General features: G+C 41.0%; 1 protein-coding gene across 1 annotated transcript; it reads left to right on the top strand.

The window, feature by feature from the left end:
* Positions 1-1,417: 1,417 nt before the first annotated feature.
* FRMD7 (FERM domain containing 7) lies at positions 1,418-24,355 on the top strand. The gene is given in 10 exon segments (XM_033416201.2): positions 1,418-3,497; positions 6,333-6,430; positions 12,954-13,068; positions 13,288-13,435; positions 18,216-18,311; positions 19,684-19,847; positions 21,172-21,240; positions 21,583-21,658; positions 23,283-23,730; positions 23,733-24,355. Coding segments are annotated over 10 exon segments (1,890 nt in total). The 5' UTR covers positions 1,418-3,444.
* The last annotated feature ends 47 nt before the right edge of the window (positions 24,356-24,402 follow it).

The following is a 24,402-nucleotide window of genomic DNA, read 5'->3' as shown; positions in this document are numbered from 1 at the left end:
AGGGAAAGGGCCCAGCCTTCCTGCTAAGGAGTAGAGACTTTGTCCTGAAGGGAGCCACTGAAGGATTTTAAGCAGGTCAGATTTGCATCTTGATTAAACTATCTGTCAATTTGGGGAAAATCTTTCAAATTGCCTGTGGGATGAATTGATGAAAGAATTCCACTGAAAGGGTAGATTTGCAGATCTAGCCATACGTAGTTAAGTGCAAGGCTGTCTTTTTCCAAGAGGGTTTGTCATTAATCTGAGGCTTTTTAAGAGGTACCGCTAAAACAATCTACAGATAGATGCATGTATTTGTGTGGAAAACTCAACAACATTTGGGAGGATACAGGGCCTGAAAACAGTGCTTAAAGGAAACTGAAGAGAGTCTAGTTGCTTCTACCCTTTACTCCACACTACAGCAACAATATCAGCTTAGGATCGCAAACTGTGCTATGGTCTCTTTGTTTTGTTTAGCAAAAGTCATCCGGGAAGGCGCTGTTTAACCTGAGTTGCAGCCATCTAAATCTTGCTGAAAAGGAATATTTTGGATTAGAATTCTGTAGCCATTCTGGAAACAATGTAAGTTGGTTTCATTATAGGTTCTTTGTGTCTAGAATTGCTTCTAAATGCAGCTTGCAGCTAGATATGCAGGGCTCAAACCCCCAACTGCAAAAGGAAAAACCATTTAAACCCTTGCAAAATGAGTGGATTTAACAACTATTTCCCCTCCTTGTCTATTAAAAGTCACCTCAGTTTGCCAAGCACAAACTCTTCCACCCTCTGCTCCTCTTTTGCCACTGTGTGAAGAGGTCTCTGTGCTTTATTCTGACTTTCCAGAGGCTGGACCTCAACCTCCAAACTGAAGACTCCTAACCTCACCAGTAGTATTCGGGAATGCTCCTTGCCCCTCTCTCACATCCTGACATTCCCGATGTTCTGCCCGCTGTGTTCTGCCTTGGTGGATCTGTTATCTGGCTCCTTCCCAGAAAGGCTCATTATGACTATTAAGCTGGCATTTGGGGGCTGTAGGATTCAAATGTGGAGCCATATGCCTTCATTAGTCTTTGTGGCAACTAATGAGCCTTGTATATGACACCTCTGTCATTCTCCTGAGGCAGGGAGCAGTGACTCAAATGTCAACAGCAAGAGTTTATAGATCATCAATGTGCACTGTCATTGGGAAAATAGAAGGGGACAGATTGAGTGTGGTGGAAGCACAGCATTTCTTTGACGTTGCTGTTTCTTACTATCTTTAGAAGTCTAAAGGGTCTTGATATTTGTTTGTTTCATGTTGACTTTAATCTGCTATCAAAAAAAACCCAAAAAACAAAAAGCTATACTCAGTGCCATGTTCTACCAATTCTTTCATTAATGTTATTACAGGTCTGGTTGGAACTTCTGAAGTCCATTACAAAGCAAGTAAAAAGTAAGTATGGAAAATCACTTAAGGAATAGAATTCCCAGTTACAACTTGAAAATATTTCAACAATACCACACTGTTCCTCGCCTTAATATAAGCGGAGAAAAGGGCTTTGATGTATTATTTTAATCCTTCATCCATCCAGTAAATTTAGCAATTAAAAAAAATCATTTTAACTTTGCCTGAGATGAGGAAAATCAGGCTGCTGGATCTTTGAGTAAATTTCGAGAACCCTGGTAATGACAGCACTCTGTGGATTGGCTCTAGGAATACATCTCTGACGCTAGACCTGTAAATCTTCGAGCATCCTTGATGTCAAGCTGCAATGCCATTCACCTTCTTCCAGGAGGTGTTTCAGTTTTATCCCATCACAGACATTGTCCATCCATTTCAGGTCGTATCTGAGTGCCTACTATGCATGAAATATTCCCCCGAACCCTGTATGTCACAATCTAGTGTGGTGGTTCTTAACTTTCAGTGTGTATTAGGATCACGGGCCGGGAGGAGGGGGCAGTTCTTGTTAAAATGCATATTGCTGGGCCTCATCCCCGAGTTTGGGGCCAGCAACCTGCATTTTTAACAAATTCCATAGCTGCTTCCGCTGCAGGTGGATTTCAGTCCACACTTTGGGAAAGGCTGTTTCGTGTCACTTCCCCCTCCTGCTCTCTACGTGTTGGTGTCTCCCACAGTGCTGTCTTTTCCCACTACGTATTGATAATCTGTCACATCATCCCAACAGCTTCCCAACTGACTCCCCCCAATCCATCATGTACACTACTCCCAAAGGGAACTATTGCAAATACAAACCTGACCACATCAGTCTCCTGCTTAAAAATGCTTCCATGACTCCCTATTGTCCTTAGAATAAAGTCCAAACTCTTTAACATGATCCTCAAAGCACCGGACTCTGCCTGCCTTTTCAGCCTTTACCTCTGCCTCTGACCACTTCATACTCCTACCTCTCCTAATTTGAACAAAACTAACTTCAGGTGTAGGCTTCTCAGATAAAATAGAAGTTGCCCAACTATATTAGAATTTCAGATCAACAAAGACTAATTTCTTTGTGTAAGTATGTCCCAAGTAATCATTGTATATCTGAAATTCAAATTTAACTGGGAGTTCTATATTTTTATCTGCTAAATCTGGCAGCCCTACTCAGATGTCAGCTCTTCCAGGAAGCCTTCCTTGACCTCCTCCAAACTCTTTTCTCCCTCTTGTGCTTACCCAGTACTCGGGGCTTATAACACTTTGTGGTTCTGTGATTGTCTGTCTAGGTGTCTGCCTCTTCTACCAACCTTTGAGTGCTTAACTGTATTTTCATTTCCAGGAGCCTCTAGTACAATGCTTAGCATACAATAGGCACTCAACATATATTTACTGAATCAATGGTGTTAATGCTGCATGTGTGTATTTGCTTTTGATACAGAAAGCTTCTTATTTTCAAATGCAAGTAGGAGTGAAGGCAAGTAGATATGTTTTCTTCATGTAGATTTTAAGATACACAGAGGCCTCAGTCCCTACTACTTCTAGTTCCCTTTATGAATCCTTGAGCCAACTGATATTCACCTGCCTCTATAGCTGGACCCTTCTCTCAGCCAGGAATGCAGAATCCCAAGTAGCAAGTGGTATATTTTTCTAAATGGAACACTTCTTAAGAGAGGACACAGTAGGCCCCAAACGAGGCACATCTTTACAAAAAGAAACTCAAAGAAAGAGAAGGGAGGAAGAGGGGCAGGAGAACTTTCCCAACTGTTATCCACATAGAGGCACAATTCAAAAATAGCAACAGCTCACAAATGTGAAAAATTGAAATTTAAATGAAAAGTCTGTGAGAGGGAGTGCTGGGGAGAGGAGGGAAGAGGAGAGGGGAGTGTGTGTGTGTGTGTGTGTGTGTGTGTGTGTGTGTGTGTGTGAGAGAGAGAGAGAGAGAGAGAGAGAGAGAGAGAGAGAGAGAGAAGCCCTGTAACTGTTGTGATGGACATTTAAATAAAACTTATGGAGATATTGTGTTTTAAGATCCTAAGGAGGTTGTTTTCAAATTTATGGTGAAATTTTTCCCAGTGGACCCTGGACATCTGCGAGAAGAGCTTACAAGGTATAGTACTTGCGTGATGTTACTTAATCATTATTCTCCATTTATCAGGGAATGGGCTTCTAGCCTTCTTTGGAAGGCTTGGGTCTCAGTCACTCTGGGAGATCATAAGAAGTTGGTGAGAAGGACGACCTGGCTGGTCCCCAGGGTTAAACTTCCAAAGGATAGGGACTTCAGGGAGAAGGAAGGGTGGTGTTCTTAAAGTGGTAACCAGCCTGGGTGCCCACTTGGGGTTAAGCCATTAACTACTACAACAGTTAGAGTGTTTGCCTTCATTGCATCTGTGTTCTACTCGGAGGGCAGCTTGACAGCTAAGTTCCCTGCATACTGAAAACGGTTGTGTGCACATGTGTGTGTGCACGTTTGTGTGTGTATATCCCATAGGTAGAAAGTGATGATGACATACACTTATAAAACCTTTTTGAAAGTAGAAAAGTAAAAAATAATTTAATAAATTATTTTGCATAATTATAAATTATTGATATTTATTATAATTATTAATAATTACAATAATAATTATTAATACTTTATATAAGTAAAATATTTGTATACTTACAAAAAAGTAAAAAGTATAAAACATTTTAAAGTATTTTTATATTTATAAAAATGCCCTTTAAAATGACCATGTAAACCTACTTCTTCAAAAATACTTTGTCAACATAACACTCCCCAAACCTTACTCTGCTTTCTAGACTTTAGACTCCAGACTTCTACACATAGAAGGGATGTAAGAGATAATCTAGTCCAGACCTTTTGGTTTACAGATGCAGAAACTGGTCCTGGGAACTAGAGTGACTTGATCAAGGTCACAGCGTGTTGGCAATTATTCTACCTGAAATATTCCCCATCATGGTTCATGGCCAATTTTTCTTCACCCTTTTTGTAAAGTGGGGGGGGTTCTTTTCTGAGGGGTCTTTGTAGAAGTCACTTTAAAAAAGTCAGTCTCGGGCTTCCCTGGTGGCGCAGTGGTTGAGATCCCGCCTGCCGATGCAGGGGACACAGGTTCGTTCCCCGGTCGGGGAAGACCCCACATGCCGCGGAGCGGCTGGGCCCGTGAGCCATGGCCGCTGAGCCTGCGCGTCCGGAGCCTGTTCTCCGCAATGGGAGAGGCCACAACAGTGAGAGGCCCACATACCGCAAAAAAAAAAAAAAAAAAAAGTCAGTCTCTCTCTCCCAATCCTCTCCAAATTTGTGAGTTGTAGGCCCTTTTCCCAGATAACTTGATGTCTTGGTATCTCTATCAGTTTGCCTTTGCTAACTCATTTCAGTCCAGTCTCAAATTGTAACCAATTTTGATGGAGATAAACTTTCTCTGGGAAAAAAAAAAAGAATGAGAAAATCAATGTGATGATAAATGATTCATCAGCTGTTCAGAGGAAGGATTTGGTATTTGCAGCAGGCAGCTGCCTTCTTAACAGCAAGGAATGTGTCAAATGACAAGAAGGTTACTTTCTTTCTTGCTAGGAGTAAAATGAAATTCACGTCCCCTTTAGCAATTGAGGCTGATTATTCCCATTTACATCTATATTTGAAAGCAGGTAATGGCAATGGTTAGACTTCCTTTATTTTTTCCCCATTGGTCCATTTGAGAATACTTAACTGTAGTTGACTTTACAAGGATGCCTTGATTGGGGCCACTACGTGAGTTTCTCAGAGTGGTGTGCAAATATAACTTTTCTAATGAATCATTTCTAATCCATTAAGAGAGATCACAATTTGAAGGATTATAATGAATGGCTTTGTAAATTAAATAATCACCTACTAATTTACCTGTTTTTTCCCAGTCTGCATTTTCATCTATCACGTGCAATTAATTCTGGTTCACCACATTGCTGTCAAGTCTTAATTGGTTTAAAAAAAATCTAGATAGAACTTTATTCAGAAAATTACATCTTATTTAGGGAAATGCCCACAGTAGATAGTAAATGTTTTAATATATAAAATAAAACTTTGGAACCAATTTTGAACCAAGAAGGAACATAGTCGGCAGTAGAATCTTAATTATACACATCTTTTCAAAAGTTGATTGCCTTTGATAAGGGCTTAAAAGTGTGGGACAAATGCCATCTGTTTTGCAAAGTTCTGGATACCAATGTGTACTTTATGGGTCCCTGATTATCGGTAGGAAAAAGGGTAGTCTGGCTTCATTCCATTCAATACACAGTAATCCCATACCTGCTCTGTGCAAAGGGCTAGGCTGGGCTCTGGTGATACGGAGATGGTGGTCCAGGTGAAGGGGCAGAATCACGGCCTCAAGTTCTTGATTTCTGAAACACAGTCTTTTGGATAGGAGGCAGCCTAGAATTGAGAGGCAGACCTGAGGTCTTGCCACAGTTTCACTGTCTTGGGGTGATATGACTCTGCCCAAATCGCCTAACCTCTGTCTTTCCGTAATTGGAACATGTGGTGATGATGCCAGCCTTCTAAGTTGTTACGATAGTGAGTATTTGATAGCATTTTGTAAACAGAGCAGTACTGGCCTCCTGAGTAGGCTTATTCTTGCTGAATCTCCCTTTCTCTCTGGCTGGGTATGTGGCTTTGCTACGTGGCAGAAATCACCAGAGGATGGTTGGCCAACTCCCTCAAGTTGGCGGGAGGATTTGGCCGGGGTGATTCCTAATGGCTGTGAGGCCTGCTGAAATGCTGGATCAGCTGAGTTGTGGTCTAGTGCTGGTTAGGGGCCGAAGCAAAGCCTATGCATTACTCACCACCCCCAAAAGGCATCTCCCTGACTGGGGGCACCGTGTCTTTCTTGAAACATCTTGATCTGGGAGAAGGGAAATGCTTCTTTCTTGTTCCTGTTTCTTCCTCAAGAGATTTCCCCCCACTTCTTTGCAGGTATCTTTTTACTCTTCAAATAAAGAAGGATTTGGCTCTGGGAAGGCTTCCATGCAGTGACAACTGTACAGCGTTGATGATATCTCACATCTTACAATGTAAGTAGCAAATGTCGGCTTCGGGGCCTATCAGCCAGCTAGAGAACCAAGCAAAGAGGCTGAGCACCCTCAACATCCCTATCATCATGTTAGCGCTTCTCCGTAGAGGAGAGAAAGCCTGGATGAGATATATAGAAATGGCAGGGTCCAGTAGAAAGAGGCTGGTTACTGTAGTCATTGAGATTTGGATTCAAATCCTGTTTGTACGTTCTAACTGTTGTAGCCTTGGGTGAAGTCCCCTCATCTGTCTTTGCCTGAGTTCCCTAGTCTTTAAAAGAGTGACAAGAATGCCTTCTCACAGAGCAGTTATGTAGATTAAAAGTAAATGCTGATTTTCTTCTATCTCGGTCTAACCTTGGCCTCCCACTGCCCCAGGCTTGCTCTCCAGGAGCTGGTCTGGACTAATCTGGGCATGGACTTTGCTAGGCAGGCCCCCACTCCCTCTGCTTGCCCCAGGATCCATTTCTGGTACGTGCTTTCTGCAGCACATTGTCACGTTTAATGTGATTCCCATGTTGCTCTTTATCATGATTCCAGAGAACAAAGCACAGAGTACAGCAGGTGGAGAGAGACTAAAAGGGAAAAAGGCCCCAGGCGTCTATTAGAGTTCCCCATATCCTAGCAGCCAAGTCCTTGGACTAGGCTGAGTAATGTAGGCAGGGAAAAGAGGCCCGGGGAACCGTGGGGCCTTTCCTGGGAGGGGGTGAAGCTGGGCAGGTCAGGCTGCTCCTGTATCCCCGAGGGCAGGATTAAGGCAGCTGGAAATATTATCTCTTCTTCTAGGGCTGGCTGGACTTTCTCTCTCTTCTAGAGAGGCCGTCCAAGAATAGGCTGTTCCTTACTGTTCCTGAAGGATCATAACTTCATTTTTTTGTTTCAAAAGTTCATTTTTGACCTCTATCCATTGCCTTCCTGACAGTCCAGAAATGGTAGATTTCTGATTTCACTGGGAACTCCAGAATGAAGGGCTTGGATAGAGACAGTATATGAATCAGTGTTTACCAAGTGACTCATAAGCGAGACAGGATGAGAGCCCAGGATCTCAGGAAGGCAGTGAGACCAGTAGTTATCAGGGAAGGCTTATGGATGAGATGGCTTTTGCGCTGGGCCTTAAAGTGATGCATAGGAATTGGATATGTAATGATAAGCAGAGAAAACAGAAAAGAAAAAAAGGTGATGGTACAAGAAAAAGTATATACAGAGGATGCAGCTCAAGTACAACTCGAGCATAGGGTCTGTTTAGGAGAGGTGGCAAAAAACTAAGCATCATTTTGAAGGGCCTTGAATGCCAAGGACACTAACTATATGTCCAGTATTGTTCTTGGGGTGGGGTCGGGAGATGGGGTAAGGCAGGTGGAGAAAACAATATTGGAAGACTTATCCTTCTCCGTTAGCTGCCTGTTTAAGGCAGCAGTCAGAGGATTGGGGCTCCCCAGACAGCCTCTGATGGGGGAGCCCAATTTCATTCTTAATAGTTCAACATTATGGATTTGAGCATTCCCTAGTGGCCATTTCAGGCATAGCACAGAACACTTCAGCTTTTCTAGAGGATATTTTGTTTGTCAATAGAAGCTCTTTCCACAGAAAAAAAGCGAAAGTTTCAAGGAGTCAGGTCAGATTACAATCCATCCAGGTCAGATTATTTCACTGGTTGCTAAGACAGTGTGCAGAACACAGCCAGGATGCTCATTCGTTTGCTCATTTATTTATTCATCTAATATGTATGTTCTAGGCATTCAAGAACCTCCACATTCTGACCTCATCTGCTGAAATCTCTCTTACACACCCCTCTGGCTCTAGCCAGACTCTTCCTCCCAAATACAGTTTGTACATTCCAAATGAAGCCTCCCTTTTATGAATGCCCTTAGTACAGTAACTCTTGTCATTCACTCAGCAAATTTTATTAAGTACCTACTACATGCCAGGTACTGGGAACATAGCAGTGAAATAAAAAGATCCTTGCTCTCGTGGAGCTCACATTTTGGCAGTGGAGGACAATCAGACCAAAATAAGGAAATATATAATGTAAGTTTGAAGGTGATAAGTGCACTGGAGAAAATAAAGTATGGAAGGGAGAGAGGGAAATTCGGGGGCTGGGTACTGAATTTTTAAATAAGGTGGTCAGGGTAGGCTTCACTGTGAAGGTGATAGTTAAACAAAACTTGAAGGAGGTAAAAGACCAAGCTATGCAGAAATCTGGTGGAAGGGAGTTCCAGGCAGAGAACATCCAGTGCAAAGGGCCTGAGGTAGGAGCATGCTGGGAGTATTCAAGAAACATTAAGCAGGCTTTGTGGATGGCTGGAACTGAGGGAGAGAGGGAGACAGTAATCATGGAGGGCCTTAAAAGCATATTAAAGACCTAGGACATTACTCTAAATGTGATGGGAAGCCAATGTAGCATTTGAAACAGAGGAGTGAAATGATCTGAACTAGGTTTTAACTACATCATGTTGGCTGCTGTGGTGAAAACAGAAATTTGTAGCGAGTAGTAAATAAGCCATAGTGATCTAATGTACAGTATAATAAATATAGACAATAATATTGTACTATAATTATGTAATGTGATAAATATTGCTACAATGGCAACCATATTGCAATCTATAAATGTATCAAAGTAACATACTGTACACCTTAAATTGCTGCAATGTTATATGTCAAATTTATTCAATTTTTAAAAATGAGAGAAAATAGACTTTATGAGGGATGGTGGAAGTGGGGAGACAAGATAACAGACGACAGCAGGAGAGAGAGAGATGATGGTAGTTTGGACCAGCGTGGTAACAGTGAAGGTGCTCACACCACATGCTGCCTTCTATCACTAATGATATTTACTCATTTGTATGTCATAGGTCTCTTCCTAGATTGTTATAGTCCTGCATGGAGAGAATGTTCCTATGTTCCTATGTTCCTATGTTTTCCTTAGGGTCAACGTAAGGTCTTGTGCTTAATACTTGTGCTTAATAAAGAGAAAGATTGGTGTGTGTGTGTGTGTGTGTGTGTGTGTGTGTGTGTGTGTGTTTAATTTATTTTTTAAAACAGCTCTATTGTGGTATAATGTGCATACCATAAAATTCACTCATTTTAAGTCTGTAACTCAATGGTTTTTAGTAAATTTACAGAGTTGTGCAACCATTACCACAACCCAGTTTTCAAACATTTCCATCATGCCAAAAGAGCTCTCTCATGCCCATTGGCAGTCACTCAACCACTAATTTAATTTGTTTCTATAGATTTGCCTTTTCTGGACATTTCATATAATAGGAATGATAAAATATGTGGTCTTTTGTATCTGGCTTTTTTCATTCAACACAATGTTTTTGAAATTCATGCAAGTTGTAACATGAATCACAGCAGTTTGTTCCTTTCTATTGCTGAGTAGTATTCCATTTTATGGGTATACCACATTTTATTTATCTATTTACTTGGCCAGGGACATTTGGATTGTTTCCAGTTTAGCTATTATGAATAATGTTATGAATATTCATGTACAAGTCTTTGTGTGGACACATGTTTTCATCTCTCTTTTGTAGATTTCCAGGAATGTAATTGTTTTGTCTTAAGGTAAATTTGTGTTTAACATTTTAAGAAACTGACAAACTGTTCACCAAATTGTTACAATAAAACCAGAAATGTATGAGGTTTCCAATTTCTCCACATCTTCACTAAAATTTGGTATTGTCTATCTTTGTGATTATGGTCATTCTAGTGCAATGAATCTCATTGCAATTATAATTAGCATTTTCCTAATGACTAATGATGTTGAGCACCTTCTCATCTGTTTATTAACCATTCCTATGTTTTCTTTGGTAAAATACGCATTCAAATTTTTGCCAATTTTAAAATGGGTTGTCTTATCGAATTTTAAGAGAGTTTTATATATTCTTATTAAAAATCCTTTATGAGATATATAATTTGTGAAATTTTCTTCCAATCTGTGGCTTGACTTTTCATTTTCTTTGTGTGTGTGTATGCTCTTTTTTTAAAATTGAAGTATAGTTGATTTACAATGTTGTGTTAGTTTCAGGTGTACAGCAAGTGATTCATATATATATATATATATATATATATATATAGACTGACTGACTAGAATCACCAGTAGAATGTTGGATAGAAGTGGCAAGAGCAGACATCCCTGTCTTGTCCCTGGTCTTAGGGGAAAGCACTCAGTTTCCCACCATTTAGTATTATTATGATGTTAGCTGTAGGTTTTCCAACTTTATCAGGTTGAAGAAGTTCCCTTCAATTTTTTGTTTGCTGAATGTTTTTACCATGAATTGGTGTTGGATTTTGCCCAATGTTTTTTCTGCATCTATTGATATGATAATGTATTTTTTGTCCTTTATTCTATTAACATAGCATATTACATTAATTAACCTTCACATGTTGAACTGATCTTGCACTCCTGGGATAAATCCCACTTGGTCATGATGTATAATTCTTTTTTATATGTTGCTGGATTCAGTTTACTAGTATTTTGTTGAGGATTTTTGCCTCTGTATTCATGAGAGATATTAATCTGTAGTTTCCTTGTGATGTCTGTGTCTGATTTTGGTATCAGAGTAATACTGGCCTCATGAACGAGTTGGTAAGTGTTCCTTACTCTATTTTCTGGAAGAGTTTGTGAAAAATTGGTATTTGTATCTTATCTGAATATTTGATAGCATTAACTAGTGAAACCATATGGGTGGGCCTGATTAAGTTTTGTTTGTTTGTTTGTTTGTTTGTTTTTGCGTTACGCGGGCCTCTCACTGCTGTGGCCTCTCCCGCTGCGGAGCACAGGCTCCGGACGCACAGGCTCAGCGGCCATGGCCCACGGGCCCAGCCGCCCCGCGGCATGTGGGATCTTCCCGGACCGGGGCACGAACCCGCGTCCCCTGCATCGGCAGGCAGACTCTCAACCACTGCGCCACCAGGGAAGCCACTGATTAAGTTTTAATGAGATTTGTACATTTATCAATTTGGGAAAAAAATAAATAGATAAAAGAGCCATTGATTTGGTCTTTTTAAAAAAGCTTGTTATATAAAGATTTTCATTCTAATGTGGTTTTGAAATATATAAATACACTTCACCTATCTAAAAATGAGCATGCCATCTGTCTAAAACACAATAGAAAACCAAGCCAAAAGAGAAAATAACTTTCTAGTACTCAAAACTGATGCCCCCATGTCCATGAATTTTACTCAGTAGGAGAGCACCACATGATTCCATGGAGAGTCTATTTACTCTTATAATTCATTAAATGCTAACAGGTTTGGATATCTGCATTCCCCTTTTTTCATGTTAAAATGTGAATTTTAATTGTAAAAATTGTTTTGGGTGCCCATTTTATGGTAGATTAGAAGTCACAATTTGGAACCAAGTAGAGACTTCTTCAGGGGAAGTCAATGACCAGGAAGTGATTCCTATTAATCTGACAGAGAGGGAAAAGGCATAATAATTATAAAGAACACACAAGAATTCAAAAATCAAAACAGTTTCAAGCCATTTACTGTAGGGGCAGATAATCCTATATACCTCAATTGCCTTTGTAGGCACAGTGCTATAATAGATGTTTATAACAATAAATTGGATATATCTAGAATAGATTGTGAGCAGGGATAAACTTCCAGTGATTTGGAAAAGTGAGAATAATTTCCAGAATTATTCACCGACTGGGGATTCCATATAGCAGGGTTTTACTAGATTCCCAATGTACAGAGTGATGAATGGCTGTGACTGGCTTGCATTGGAGTTGGCATTTGTATTCTCCTTTCTTAATAATGCCTGATCAAGGCAGAGGGAGGTTAGGGGGCTGAATTAGTTTGCTAGGGCTACCATAACACAATACAACAGACTAGGTGACTTAAAGGACAGAAATTTATTTTCTCACACTTCTGGAGGCTAGACATCCAAGATTGAAGTGTCAGCAGGTTTGGTTTCTTCTGAGGTCTCTCTCATTGGCTTGCAGATAGCTGCCTTCCTGATGAGTCCTCACCCAGTCTTTCCTCTGTGTACCTGCATTCCTGGTGCCTGGTGTCCAAATTTCCTCTTCTTATAAGGATACCAATCAGATTGGATTAGGGCCCACTCTACTGCCTCATTTTTAAAATAATCACTCCTTTATAGGCCTTGTCTCTAAACCCAGTCACATTCTGAGGTACTGGGGGTTAGGACTTCAATATATGAATTTGAGAGGGAGGTCACAGTTCAACTCATAACAGGGACTGATCAGAAGTAGAAGAGATCATAAACAGAATGTGGGAGAAGAAAATAAGAAAATATTCATCTATGATCCTGGAGCCTTTAAGACCTACACTGTGTCTGTGACTTCATAGCAACCCACTGCTTCTTATTTGAAGAAGAACCAGTTAGGTCCTCCCCCACCACCCATATCCTGAAACAAATATACATATATTCAGGAGGTCTAGGGTTGCACTGGCTGCAAAGAAAGGGCTGTTTGGGGGAGGTCAGAGGGTCTGCTGGGTGCTTCACTGCTTAACTCATCAATGGTAATGTAAAAAATGTCACTTTACTGTCATGCAGCAGAACTGGGAGACTTTCATGAAGAAACAGATAGGAAATATTTGGCACAAACCCGGTACTTACCGAACCAAGACGATTTAGAGAGCAAGATCGTGCACTTCCATCAGAAGCACATGTAAGTACTTTCCCTGGCATCTGCTTCCGCCTGTTCTGCTGGCAGGGAAGACTGAAGCTGAGGACAGACTCTTAAAAGCAAGCCTTTAAGTCAGAGAAACTTCAGGCTCAAGAAAACACTGAGTTCCTCTTCGAGCTCCCGGGGTAGAGGTGTCATTCTTTTTTTTTAGGCGTCATTCTTGCTGCATTTATTAGGCTCATAAATTCTTTCCCTTTGCAGTGGCAGGAGCCCAGCTGAAGCTGACATTCTGCTACTGGACATAGCGAGGAAGCTGGATATGTACGGCATCAGGCCGCACCCTGCCAGTGATGGTGAAGGGATGCAGATCCAACTGGCTGTTGCTCACATGGGCGTACTGGTGTTACGGGTAACAGCTCTTTTCCTTTAAAGTCTTCAGTTTTGGGTGTTATCTTGGCTCAAACTTGAATGTCCATTCTCAAGGTGACCCCACCCCTCAGTCTTACCACCAGCAAGGAAAGGAGGCAGTGCTTGGAAGAGTTTAGGGTAAGTCTCCTTCCCTTGATGTCCTTTGCTTCCATTTGCAGTCTGGAGCTGACTGTTTTGATTCTCAGGAGCTCACACATTAGATCAGGCCAGCATGGTGAAGAGATGAAGTCAAGAGGCTCTTTGGAACTTTTAGACCCTAAATAAGAATACAGATTTTTGGCATCCTAAAAGCTTAGGCTGTGACATAAAGTGCATTCAGCCTGTCCAAATCCACCAGAAACAACCTGAAGGGTTGTTCTCATTCAGTTAGCAGTTTTGTTGGAGGTGCCCAGTGCCAGCTAGTAGAGAATTAGTGCCCAACCCTGAAAGCAATGGTTGATGTTTACTGACTCATCCTTTTCCCAGGACTCTGTTTTCCAGAGAGGGCTCTCTCCATCACCATTAATCCTCACTCCTTGGAATGTGGCCAGAACATATTTTTCAACAGCTTTTCAGTCTTTTTGGACTCCTTCTATCTGTGAGCATCCAATGAATTTAGATCCAAGTTAAGGTTTAAGAAGCTTCAGAATGATAGGCAGATACCTAGACAGGTTTTGGAATGAATCACCTGTGACAAAGAAAGGGGTGGCTTCAGACCCACTGACCCCCAGGACTGAATTAGAGCACTGAAATAAGTCACAAAGCAGATCAGGTACAGACTTGGCAACAAGAATCTTAACCTTCTAATTTATGTGGTTATAAACTTTACAGCATGAGAGCCACACTGATGGACAAAAGACCCAATGGATCACAGGCACACCTGTTCACCCAGGAGGGAATTTTTACCCAGTCCACTCAAACCCTGATTCTTTTTTATTTTTATTTTTTTTTAGATAAGCAACAAAGATATATTATACAGCTCAGGGAAATATATCCATTATCTTGTAATAACTTTTTAAAATTTTATATTGGAGTATAGTTCATCAACAATGTTGTGTTAGTTTCAGGTATACAGCAAAGTGATTCAGTTATACATATACATGTATCTATTCTTTTTTTATTAATCTTTTAGAACATCTTTATTGGAGTATAATTGCTTTATGATGGTGTGTTAGTTTCTGTTTTATAACAAAGTGAATCAGCTATACATATACATATATCTCCACATCTCCTCCCTCTTGCGTTTCCCTCCCACCCTCCCTATCCCACCCCTCTAGGTGGTCACAAAGCACCGACATGATCTCCCTGTGCTATGTGGCTGCTTCCCACCAGCTATCTATTTTACATTTGGTAGTATATATAAGTCCATGTCACTCTCTCACTTCACCCCACCTTCCCCTTCCCCTTCCCCGTGTCCTCAAGTCCATTCTCTATGTCTGCATCTTTATTCCTGTCCTGCCCCTAGGTTCTTCAGAACATTTTTCTTTTTTTTTTAGATTCCATATATATGTGTTAGCATACAGTATTTGTTTTTCTCTTTCTGACTTACTTCACTCTGTATGACAGACTCTAGATCCATCTGCTTCACTACAAATAACTCAATTTTGTTTCTTTTAATGGCTGAGTAATATTCCATTGTATATATGTGCCACATCTTCTTTATCCATTCATCTATCGATGGACACTTAGGTTGCTTCCATGTCCTGGCTATTGTAAATAGTGCTGCAATGAACATTTTGGTATATGGCTCTATTTGAATTATGGTTTTCTCAGGGTATATGCCAGTAGTGGGATTGCTGGGTCATATGGTAGTTCTATTTTTAGTTTTTTAAGGAATTTCCATACTGTTCTCCATAATGGCTGTATCAGTTTACACTCCCACCAACAGTGTAAGAGGGTTCCCTTTTCTCCACACCCTCTCCAGCATTTATTGTTTGGAGATGTTTTGATGATGGCCATTCTGACTGGTGTGAGATGATATCTCATTGTAGTTTTAATTTGCATTTCTCTAATGATTAATGATGTTGAACATTCTTTCATGTGTTTGTTGGCAGCCTGTATATCTTCTTTGGAGAAATGTCTATTTAGGTCTTCTGCCCATTTTTGGATTGGGTTGTTTGTTCTCTTGATATTGAGCTGCATGAGCTGCTTGTAAATTTTGGAGATTAATCCTTTGTCAGTTGCTTCGTTTGCAAATATTTTCTCCCATTCTGAGGGTTGTCTTTTCATCTTGTTTATGTTTTCCTTTGCTATGCAAAAGCTTTGAAGTTTTATTAGGTCCCATTTGTTTGTTTTTATTTCCATTTCTCTAGGAGGTGGGTCAAAAATGATCTTGCTGTGATTTATGTCATAGAGTGTTCTGCCTATGTTTTCCTCTAAGAGTTTGATAGTGTCTGGCCTTACATTTAGGTCTTTAATCCATTTTGAGTTTATTTTTGTGTATGGTGTTAGAGAGTGTTCTAATTTCATTCTTTTACATGTACCTGTCCAGTTTTCCAAGCACCACTTATTGAAGAGACTGTCTTTTCTCCATTGCATATTCTTGCCTCCTTTATCAAAGATAAGGTGACCATAAGTGTGTGGGTTTATCTCTAGGCTTTCTATCCTGTTCCATTGATCTATATTTCTGTTTTTGTGCCAGTACCATACTGTCTTGATTACTGTACCTTTGTAGTATAGTCTGAAGTCCAGGAGCCTGCTTCCTCCAGCTCCATTTTTCTTTCTCAAGATTGCTTTCATGTATCTATTCTTGCTAACCCTGATTCTTGCTATTTCCTATTGCATGAGAGAAAATGGGAAGGGTATGAGAGCAAGACCGTCATGTTAGTTGTGATCTCTTTCATTGTGAATACTTCTGTGGACAGTTGGGAACAATATAGATGGTCTATTTTGTCCTACCTGAAATCCAGTCAAAGAGTATTTATGTATTGAGTACCCTCTATCTGTTCTTCATTGTACTATTCTTTCTTTAACAAAAAACAGCTTTATTGAGCTATAATTTGCACAACATAAAAGTCATCTGTTTTAATGGTACAATTCAATGAGTTTGAGTATATTTATAGTTGGGCAGCAATCCATTCATCCTCCTATCAGTATACTTATTTTACATCCACTCTGTGCCAGGTACTAGAGCTGCAGGGGTAAACAGGCATGACCCTGACTTAAATTCTAATAGGAACTTAAATTCCAGTAGGAGGAAGACAGACAATTAAACAAGTAATTATAAACAAATGTGATGTGCTTTGTGCTAGAGGAAGCACAGGATGCTAAGGTAACACATGTGAAAGGGACTTAACATTTAAGCAAGACCTGAGGAAATTATCCAGACCAATGGGATATGATTGGCTGATGAAGGAGGGTGTTCCAGGGAAAGGGCACACAGGCAAAGGCCCTGAGAAGGATAAAGGATGACATAATCAAGAAACTAACATTAAGCATGACATATGGCTCCTGTCATTACGATAGTCACAATTTATTTTGAAATAGCGATCAATATCAGACAATGAGTAATCAAAAGCTAATCTATCACATTTACTTTAGTTGCAGAAGTAGTATACCCAACAAAATAATGTGGTTACCTGTAGACAGTGGTTAGATGGGGACAGAGGTAGGAGTGACAGTGGTGGGCGTGAGACTTCTCAATATATTTATTTTTGTGCCCCCTTTGATTTTTGGACTATGTGAACAAACAAACAAACAAGAGAGTTAAACTGTTTGAGTAGTCCAGGAGAGCTAAAGGAGTTCAGAGGAGTTAGAAATGGGTGTAGGCTATGGCAATGATATGGAATATCCTAGAGGAGGTACTAGTCATTCTGGGTAAGGAGAATGAGGAGACCTATGGGAGGGAAGGTACAGAGTAGGATGGAAAGGTGTTTTCTGGGAGCAGTGAGATCAAAGTTATAGTCAATATAGTTGGGGCAAAAAAATCAAGCCAAAAGAGTTTAGAGTTGATGTAGGTGGTGCAGAGCTATTGAAGGGGTTTGAGTAAATGAGGTGGCAGAATAAATGGGATTTTTTTTTTAAAGCAGTTGAATTTGGAAACATGGGAAGGGGGTGAGATTAGAGGAGCTATTGCAGTTCAGGTTTCCCCTGCTATTTGAAAGTAGAGCAGTCCTATGAAACCTTTCCTAGCTGAAAGAGTGTAAAGTGAAGAAGCATTACCTGAGGACACATTTTGCTAATGGGTGCACAAAATAAATCGAGATAAAGTACCGATGTACAGTTCAAAGCTATGGTGGCTTGATGCTGAGCTGCCGAGCAGAGTGTAGTTCCTGGGGAAGGAGCTTAAGAGGTGCCGCTCTCACTGCTCAGGGTGTGTGCTGGCTCTATAACAGCTCACTGCAAAACAAATGCTGATTTTTATTTTCTCCTTTTTTGGAGTAAAATCAAAAATCCTCTTTGGATTTCTTTCAGTTAGCAAAAACTTGTAATAATGTGGGTCTTTCGTCAAAGCGAAGTAAAAGCGAAGTGGCATAAAGTGAACTTTCGAAAAGTGGGGTATACCCGGATACCTGCAATCTTTTTCTACTGTGATCCCCTATCCTGGTTAGAAACTTTTCCCAGGCATGCCCCTTCTTACTTGCATTTCAGAGCAGGCTTGTGTCCCACCTGGAATGCCTTCTTTGGCCATAGCTTCTATCTAGTACAACTGGATCAGTCTGTGCAAGAGATAGATCAAGGATAGTCCTGTTCATGAAGTGCATTTTCCAACAGGTTTGCATTGTCTTACAAACCACCTTGTGCTGAAATTCATCCTGAAATTTGCATGTGTTTCATCATAGGGAAATACAAAGATAAATACTTTCAACTGGGCTAAAATCCGCAAGTTGAGTTTTAAGAGAAAACATTTTCTCATCAAACTTCATGCCAACATCTTGGTAAGTAGCTTTTGAATAACTTCTTTTACTTTCTACTCACTTGAGATTTCTTGGTTGTTTCTGCAAATGGTTTGATTGTGAGTGATGAAATCTGCCTGGCCCTGACCAATAATATTCTCCCTCTTTTGCCTCTACATAAATAAACCAGAGCTTTAGTCATATTTTTACTAAAGGCAAAACACTAAGAAATCCTATTGGCAGTTCAAAATGAATAAAGTAATAGGAAAATGGGGTGGCTGGGATGAAAGACAAGTCTCCTTAGAAACCATTTTTCAGGGATTTGGTAAGTCAAATGAAAGAGCCCAGATCTAAGACTGTGGACATATTAATTCAACGTTATTTGCTTCCTTTTATAAAGCATTTTCATCTTCTTTCCTTAAGCAAAAATAATTGAACACCTACTACATGCCAAATAATTGAATACCTACTCTTTCCCAAAGCAGGATGTGGGGAGTGGGTATATATTAAGCAAAAGAAGCAACTATTGGGCAAGGCTGCATTGTACAGGGTGGGACAAAGGGGCTAGAAAGAATTTTTTATGACTATAAAGGAAATTAAAAATATGTATCAACTACATTTTTGACCTACAGATAATTCAGTAGTTTGGGCTTCATTCTCTGAACCTTAGCCTTAGATAAAAGTGTTCATTTGAGCAGTTCAGAAGATTGAATCCAGTGCGAAGCTTGTGACGAATCCCAGGGCTGCATACAGGGACCTGGAGAGGAATGAGAGAAGGGGAGCAGCAAAGTGGACTGCACATGTGCATGGGCAAATGGGGGTATATAGTGAGTCAGGAGATGGGGCAACCTTGCACTTTAGGTCTGGAAGACTAAGCTCCCCTACAGCCGATTAGAATACGCTAAATGAGCAACACAGAGCATCATAGAACAAGGCAGCATAAAGAGGGAGAATGTTTCTAGCTGGTGTGTTAAAAAGACTCATGTATATACAATCATCCTATAAAGCCTACCATTTGTAGGAAAGATCTCCTCCTCCCTCCCCTTTTCCTGTTGGTCATTTATAACTTCTTGTCACTTTGAAAGGATGTCCTTTGATGTTCATTTTAACCTAATTTACAACTTCATAAATATGTTCCTGGCAGAGAAGAGGGGGTAAAAAAGCGTGTGAGGTGAGGAGGGTGTGCAGAGCAAGATTTGCTTCTTAGAGAAGGTTCTGTTTTTGAGCAGTGGCCCTGTCTGTTCCTTGGAAGTTTGCCAATCATTTGGTTTCAGTAGGTGTAAAGCCAAAGGGAGCCAAGTGGAAAATCAGAAGCTGGATGGGCCCCTGGACCAATAGTTTAGAAGGCGTTGGGATTTGAAGGTCTTTGATATTCTTGAAGGATGTTTTGCTTGATGGAAATTGGTTTATACAGGTGTTGTGCAAGGATACCTTGGAGTTCACCATGGCCAGCCGAGATGCCTGCAAGGCTTTCTGGAAGACTTGTGTGGAGTACCATGCTTTCTTCAGACTTTCTGAAGAGCCCAAATCAAAGCCTAAAACCCTACTCTGCAGCAAGGGTTCCAGTTTCCGCTACAGGTAATTAAATATTGCACACAGGCAAACTAAACACACAACTTCTTTTCAATAGCATGGAAGGCAGTAGGAGGAGCTTGAATTCTAGAAGCAATAAAGAATCCATTTCAATCACATAAAGGATGATACCCTTTACTGCTCATTCTCTGTGTGACTCATTAAGTCAATATTTCCTAACAGGGAGGTAGGGGCAGGTGTACACCCCACTTAAGAGGTTAGATCAGAATTTCTGCAAGGATAAGGGGGCATATGCCGTTTGAGAAAACGTAGTCAATGAACCTACTGTTTTCCTTACGTGCAACTTACATGCTAGCCATAGGAAGGACAGCTCAACAGCATCCTTTTGGTGGTGGTTAGGGAAAAGATAGGGTGAGAAAGCACTGCAGGGGCTAAGGGATTTGAGAGGTTGAACAATATTGTAGTGGAGGCTCCTTACTACACGTTAACACCTTGGAGGAAAGGAAGCGAGGTCAAAATAAGAACTTGTTTTTACTTGATCCCACCAGCCTAGGAGTTCTTTGGAAGACACTTTCAAACTCTTAGCTAAGATAAAAAATTCGAATCCAGTGCTTCCTGTGAAGGATTTTTTCAAGTAGTAGAAGCCTGCCCCAGTAAAAAGTGAGATTTTTACAACGTACATATTTTTATGGACTCTTTCCAAAATGTATTCTACAAATCCCTGCCTTTTTAAACAGATGATACTGAGGATATTTGTCCCTTTTCTTAATGACCTATTATAAACATCACTTATTTATCCTCTGCTGGCAGCTGTAGTGCAGTGGCAGCCTCAGGGCGGGGGAGGCATGTCAGACCCTGCACCACAGTGATAAATGGCCCAGACTTTTTGGATTTTATTATGTTAGTGATTTCTTTTTTGGCTCTTGTGTTTCTCCCAGCAATCAGCTGGCTTTCTTTGCTAGTGTATGTCTGACTGGAGCAACCTTCTTCTACTGTTTAGTTAGCTGTTTTTCTCCTGTCATGGATTGCGAGACCAGACAAATAGCCTCATTAGAAACTATGTGTAAATTTGGAGGAAGGGGAAAGGCCTTTAAAGGAAAGTATATTAGTTTTCAAGGCCAGAATTTGTAACTGCTATATAGCGCTGTTCAGAAGCATTTAAAAGTTTCTGGGTTCTGAATAGTTGAGGTTGCTCTGCCAGATCCTCGGGTAAATGGGTGTATTATTAATGTGATGGTCAGAGATTCACGACATATGTCATTCATCCAGAATCTTTCGATTTCAACAATAAATGACACTTTTGAGTTTTAGTTAGCCTACTGGGTTACAAAGAGCATTCATAAAATTGTTTATCTTGATTTTATAATAGCGGAAGAACCCAAAGGCAACTTTTGGAATATGGGAAAAAGGGGAGGTTGAAGAGCTTGCCATTTGAAAGGTACATGGTTTTGTTTCTCTTTGTCACGTTGATTTTTTCTTTTTTAACATCTTTATTGGAGTATAATTGCTTTACAATGGTGTGTTAGTTTCTGCTTAATAACAAAGTGAATCAGTTATACATATACATATGTTCCCATATCACTTCCCTCCTGCGTCTCCCTCCCTCTCACCCTCCCTATCCCACCCCTCTAGGTCGTCACAAAGCACCGAGCTGCTCTCCCTGTGTTATGTGGCTGCTTCCCACTTGTCACATTGATTTTTAAGTTGAATTTAGAGATTTATAGGGATCCTGTACTCACATGAAGACTATTTCAATTCCTTCTCTGTTTGGGGATTTCAGGAAACATTACCCATCTCAGTACCATGAACGACAGTGCAGGTCCTCACCAGACCTCCTCTATGATGTGTCAAAACAAGTAAGGTTTTTGAAAATTCCTTCTTCTTTATATAAATGTAATACATGCACATTTCAAATGCTTCCAGGAATTAATTCTGCCAGAATCTCCCAGTATGTAAAAAGGTTACTCTGGTCAAGTTGCGTTAGCCTCCTGGGGAGGTCTGTCAACTCAGTCTCCAGCCAATAGAAGAACATTGGGTAAACTGGTGTGTGTGCCTTATAGACTGGAAAGATCTGGCACGTCTTTAAATTGCAACCTGTATTTCTAACATCTTGCAAAATGCAGATCCAAACGAATTTCTATGGCTTTGTATTTTTAAAACTAAAAGCTACTTTTTTACCTATGAAAATCTTAAGGCTTAGAAGAAGCTATAAGGTCTTGGGTTAAGTTTTTTTTTTTAAGTTTTTTTTTTTTAATAAATAAATTTAGGGCTTCCCTGGTAGCGCAGTAGTTGAGAGTCCGCCTGCCGATGCAGGGGACATGGGTTCACGCCGCGGGCCGGGAAGATCCCACATGCCGCAGAGCAGCTGGGCCCGTGAGCCATGGCCGCTGAGCCTGCGCGTCCGGAGCCTATGCTCCGCAACGGGAGAGGCCACAGCAGTGAGAGGCCCGTGTACCACAAAAATAAAATTTAAAAAAGTAACTTTAAAAATAAATCAATAAATTTATTTATGGCTGCGTTGGGTCTTCGTTGCTGCGCGTGGGCTTTCTCTAGTTGTGGCGAGCGGGGGCTACTCTTCGTTGTGGTGCGTGGGCTTCTCATTGCGGTGGCTCCTCTTGTTGCAGAGCACAGGCTCTAGGAGTGCAGGCTTCAGTAGTTGTGTCACGCAGGCTCAGTAGTTGTGGCACACCGGCTTAGCTGCTCCGCAGCATGTGGGATCTCCCCGGACCAGGGCTTGAACCTGTGTCTCCTGCATTGGCAGGCGGATTTTTAACCCCTGCACCACCAGGGAAGTCCCTTGGGTCAAGGTTTTAAAGTACTTTTGCTATGTAATTTTGTTAAGAACAAAGTACTATTCTCCTGGAACTGTGAGATGATGGCTTCATTTGAGTTTTATAGTATGAACCATTGCTCTCTCTTGAAAAAAATTAATTAGAGGTCTCATAAACTCTGTCTTCATTCAAGTCAGAGGCAATTTTTATCTGAAAGGCATCACAGAGGTATAATGCTGGAAGGTACCATCTATTGATTGACCATCTCATGCCATTTACAGCCCTCCTCCCCACCATTTTACAGAAAATAGGGAGGAGGCTGGAACAGGGAGGTTAGGAGACTTGCCTAAGGTCACACAGCAAATAAAGGCAGAGCCAGGACCAAAAGGCAGAACTCCTAGCTCATGAATACAGCTACTTAACCATACTGCTTGAAGTACGATGCTGGCTCAAGTAGATAGAGAATGCAGAGGCTGGGAGTGTGATGGTGTTGAGAAAGGAAAGTGTCGTGTATTTTTCAGCACATAAATTGGGATGTGGTACAAGTTATTACCTTTTATGTATCTATTTATCAACCCTGGCATAGAACATGGGTTGAAAGGCCTTTGTGAAAAACTACCTTTGAAAATTCAAGGCTGATTTAGATCCCTGCCCCCACCCCAACCAAATGGTTTTTTCCTTCTTTCACCAACATGTTCTTTCTCTCAAGGTGGAAGATTTGAGACTAGCCTATGGCAGTGGGTACTACCGAAATGTGAATGGAGTGCACGCCTCTGAGCCTGTGCTGGACAGCAGGAGGAGAAACTCTGCAGTGGAGGTGACCTTTGCAGCCGAGCTGGAGCATTCCAAACCAGAGGCAGAGCCCACATCATTACATCAGTCCCAGAGCAGTTCCTCGTTCCCTTTTATTTATGCAGACCCTGTCTTTACCACCGACCCCGATCCTGACTACTTTGAGGAAAGGAGTCCTCTAAGCTCCTTCCAAACAAGCTGTAAGTTTGCTGACAATCACACGAGCACATCTTCTGCCCTTATAAGCAAAGTGAGTCCAGCAAGGCAGCTAACTTACACAGATGTGCCCTATATTCCTTGTACTGGTCAGCAGGTTATTATGCTTCCCCAAGTCTTCTTTTATGTGGACAGACCACCCCAGGTGCCCAGTCTCCAATCATGGCAGAGGAAAGGGAAAGGCCAGACAGCTGTCTACAGCCTACCGCAATGAAGCCAGCCAAAAGAAGCCCAAGGAACCTCAGAATGAAGAGCTTTCAGCAAGACTTTCAAGAACTCCATGAAGCTATGGCCCAAACTACTGGCAGGGGCAACCTCAATGTAGATCTAGAAGAGGAAGATCCAAATTTAGAAGATGCATTTGCATATAACATTCAAGAGCCAACCCCTAAACGGTCCCAGAGCCAATCAGACATGAAAACTATCCGTTTTCCTTTTGGATCAGAATTTAGACCTTTAGGGCCTTGTCCTGCTCTGAGTCGTAAAGCTGACCTGTTTACATATGTGTTTGCAGGGCAGGAGTTTCCAACAGTTTTAGTGGATCAGGGAGCAACAGAAGGGTATGTAGCTAGTGAATCCAGTGATTCTGAATCAGAGATTCTTAAACCAGACTACTACTCTTTGTATGACAAAGGAATAAGTTCACCCACGGCCAGAATCCGCTTGTCTTCTGGTAGCCTACAGCTAGATGAAGAAGATGAAGATGTCTCTTTCAATACATCAAGTGCTGAAGATACGACTTTGTGAAAACCACGTAATTACTTTTTAGCTTAAAACGTGAACCCTATGAACATTTCCAGGCCAATTCCATGTTACTAACT

Source organism: Orcinus orca, chromosome X (assembly GCF_937001465.1).
Source record: "Orcinus orca chromosome X, mOrcOrc1.1, whole genome shotgun sequence".
In the NCBI taxonomy this organism is placed as follows: Eukaryota; Metazoa; Chordata; class Mammalia; order Artiodactyla; family Delphinidae; genus Orcinus; species Orcinus orca.
Note: the sequence above shows the minus strand (reverse complement) of the source record. Positions and strands in the feature narration are given on the sequence as shown.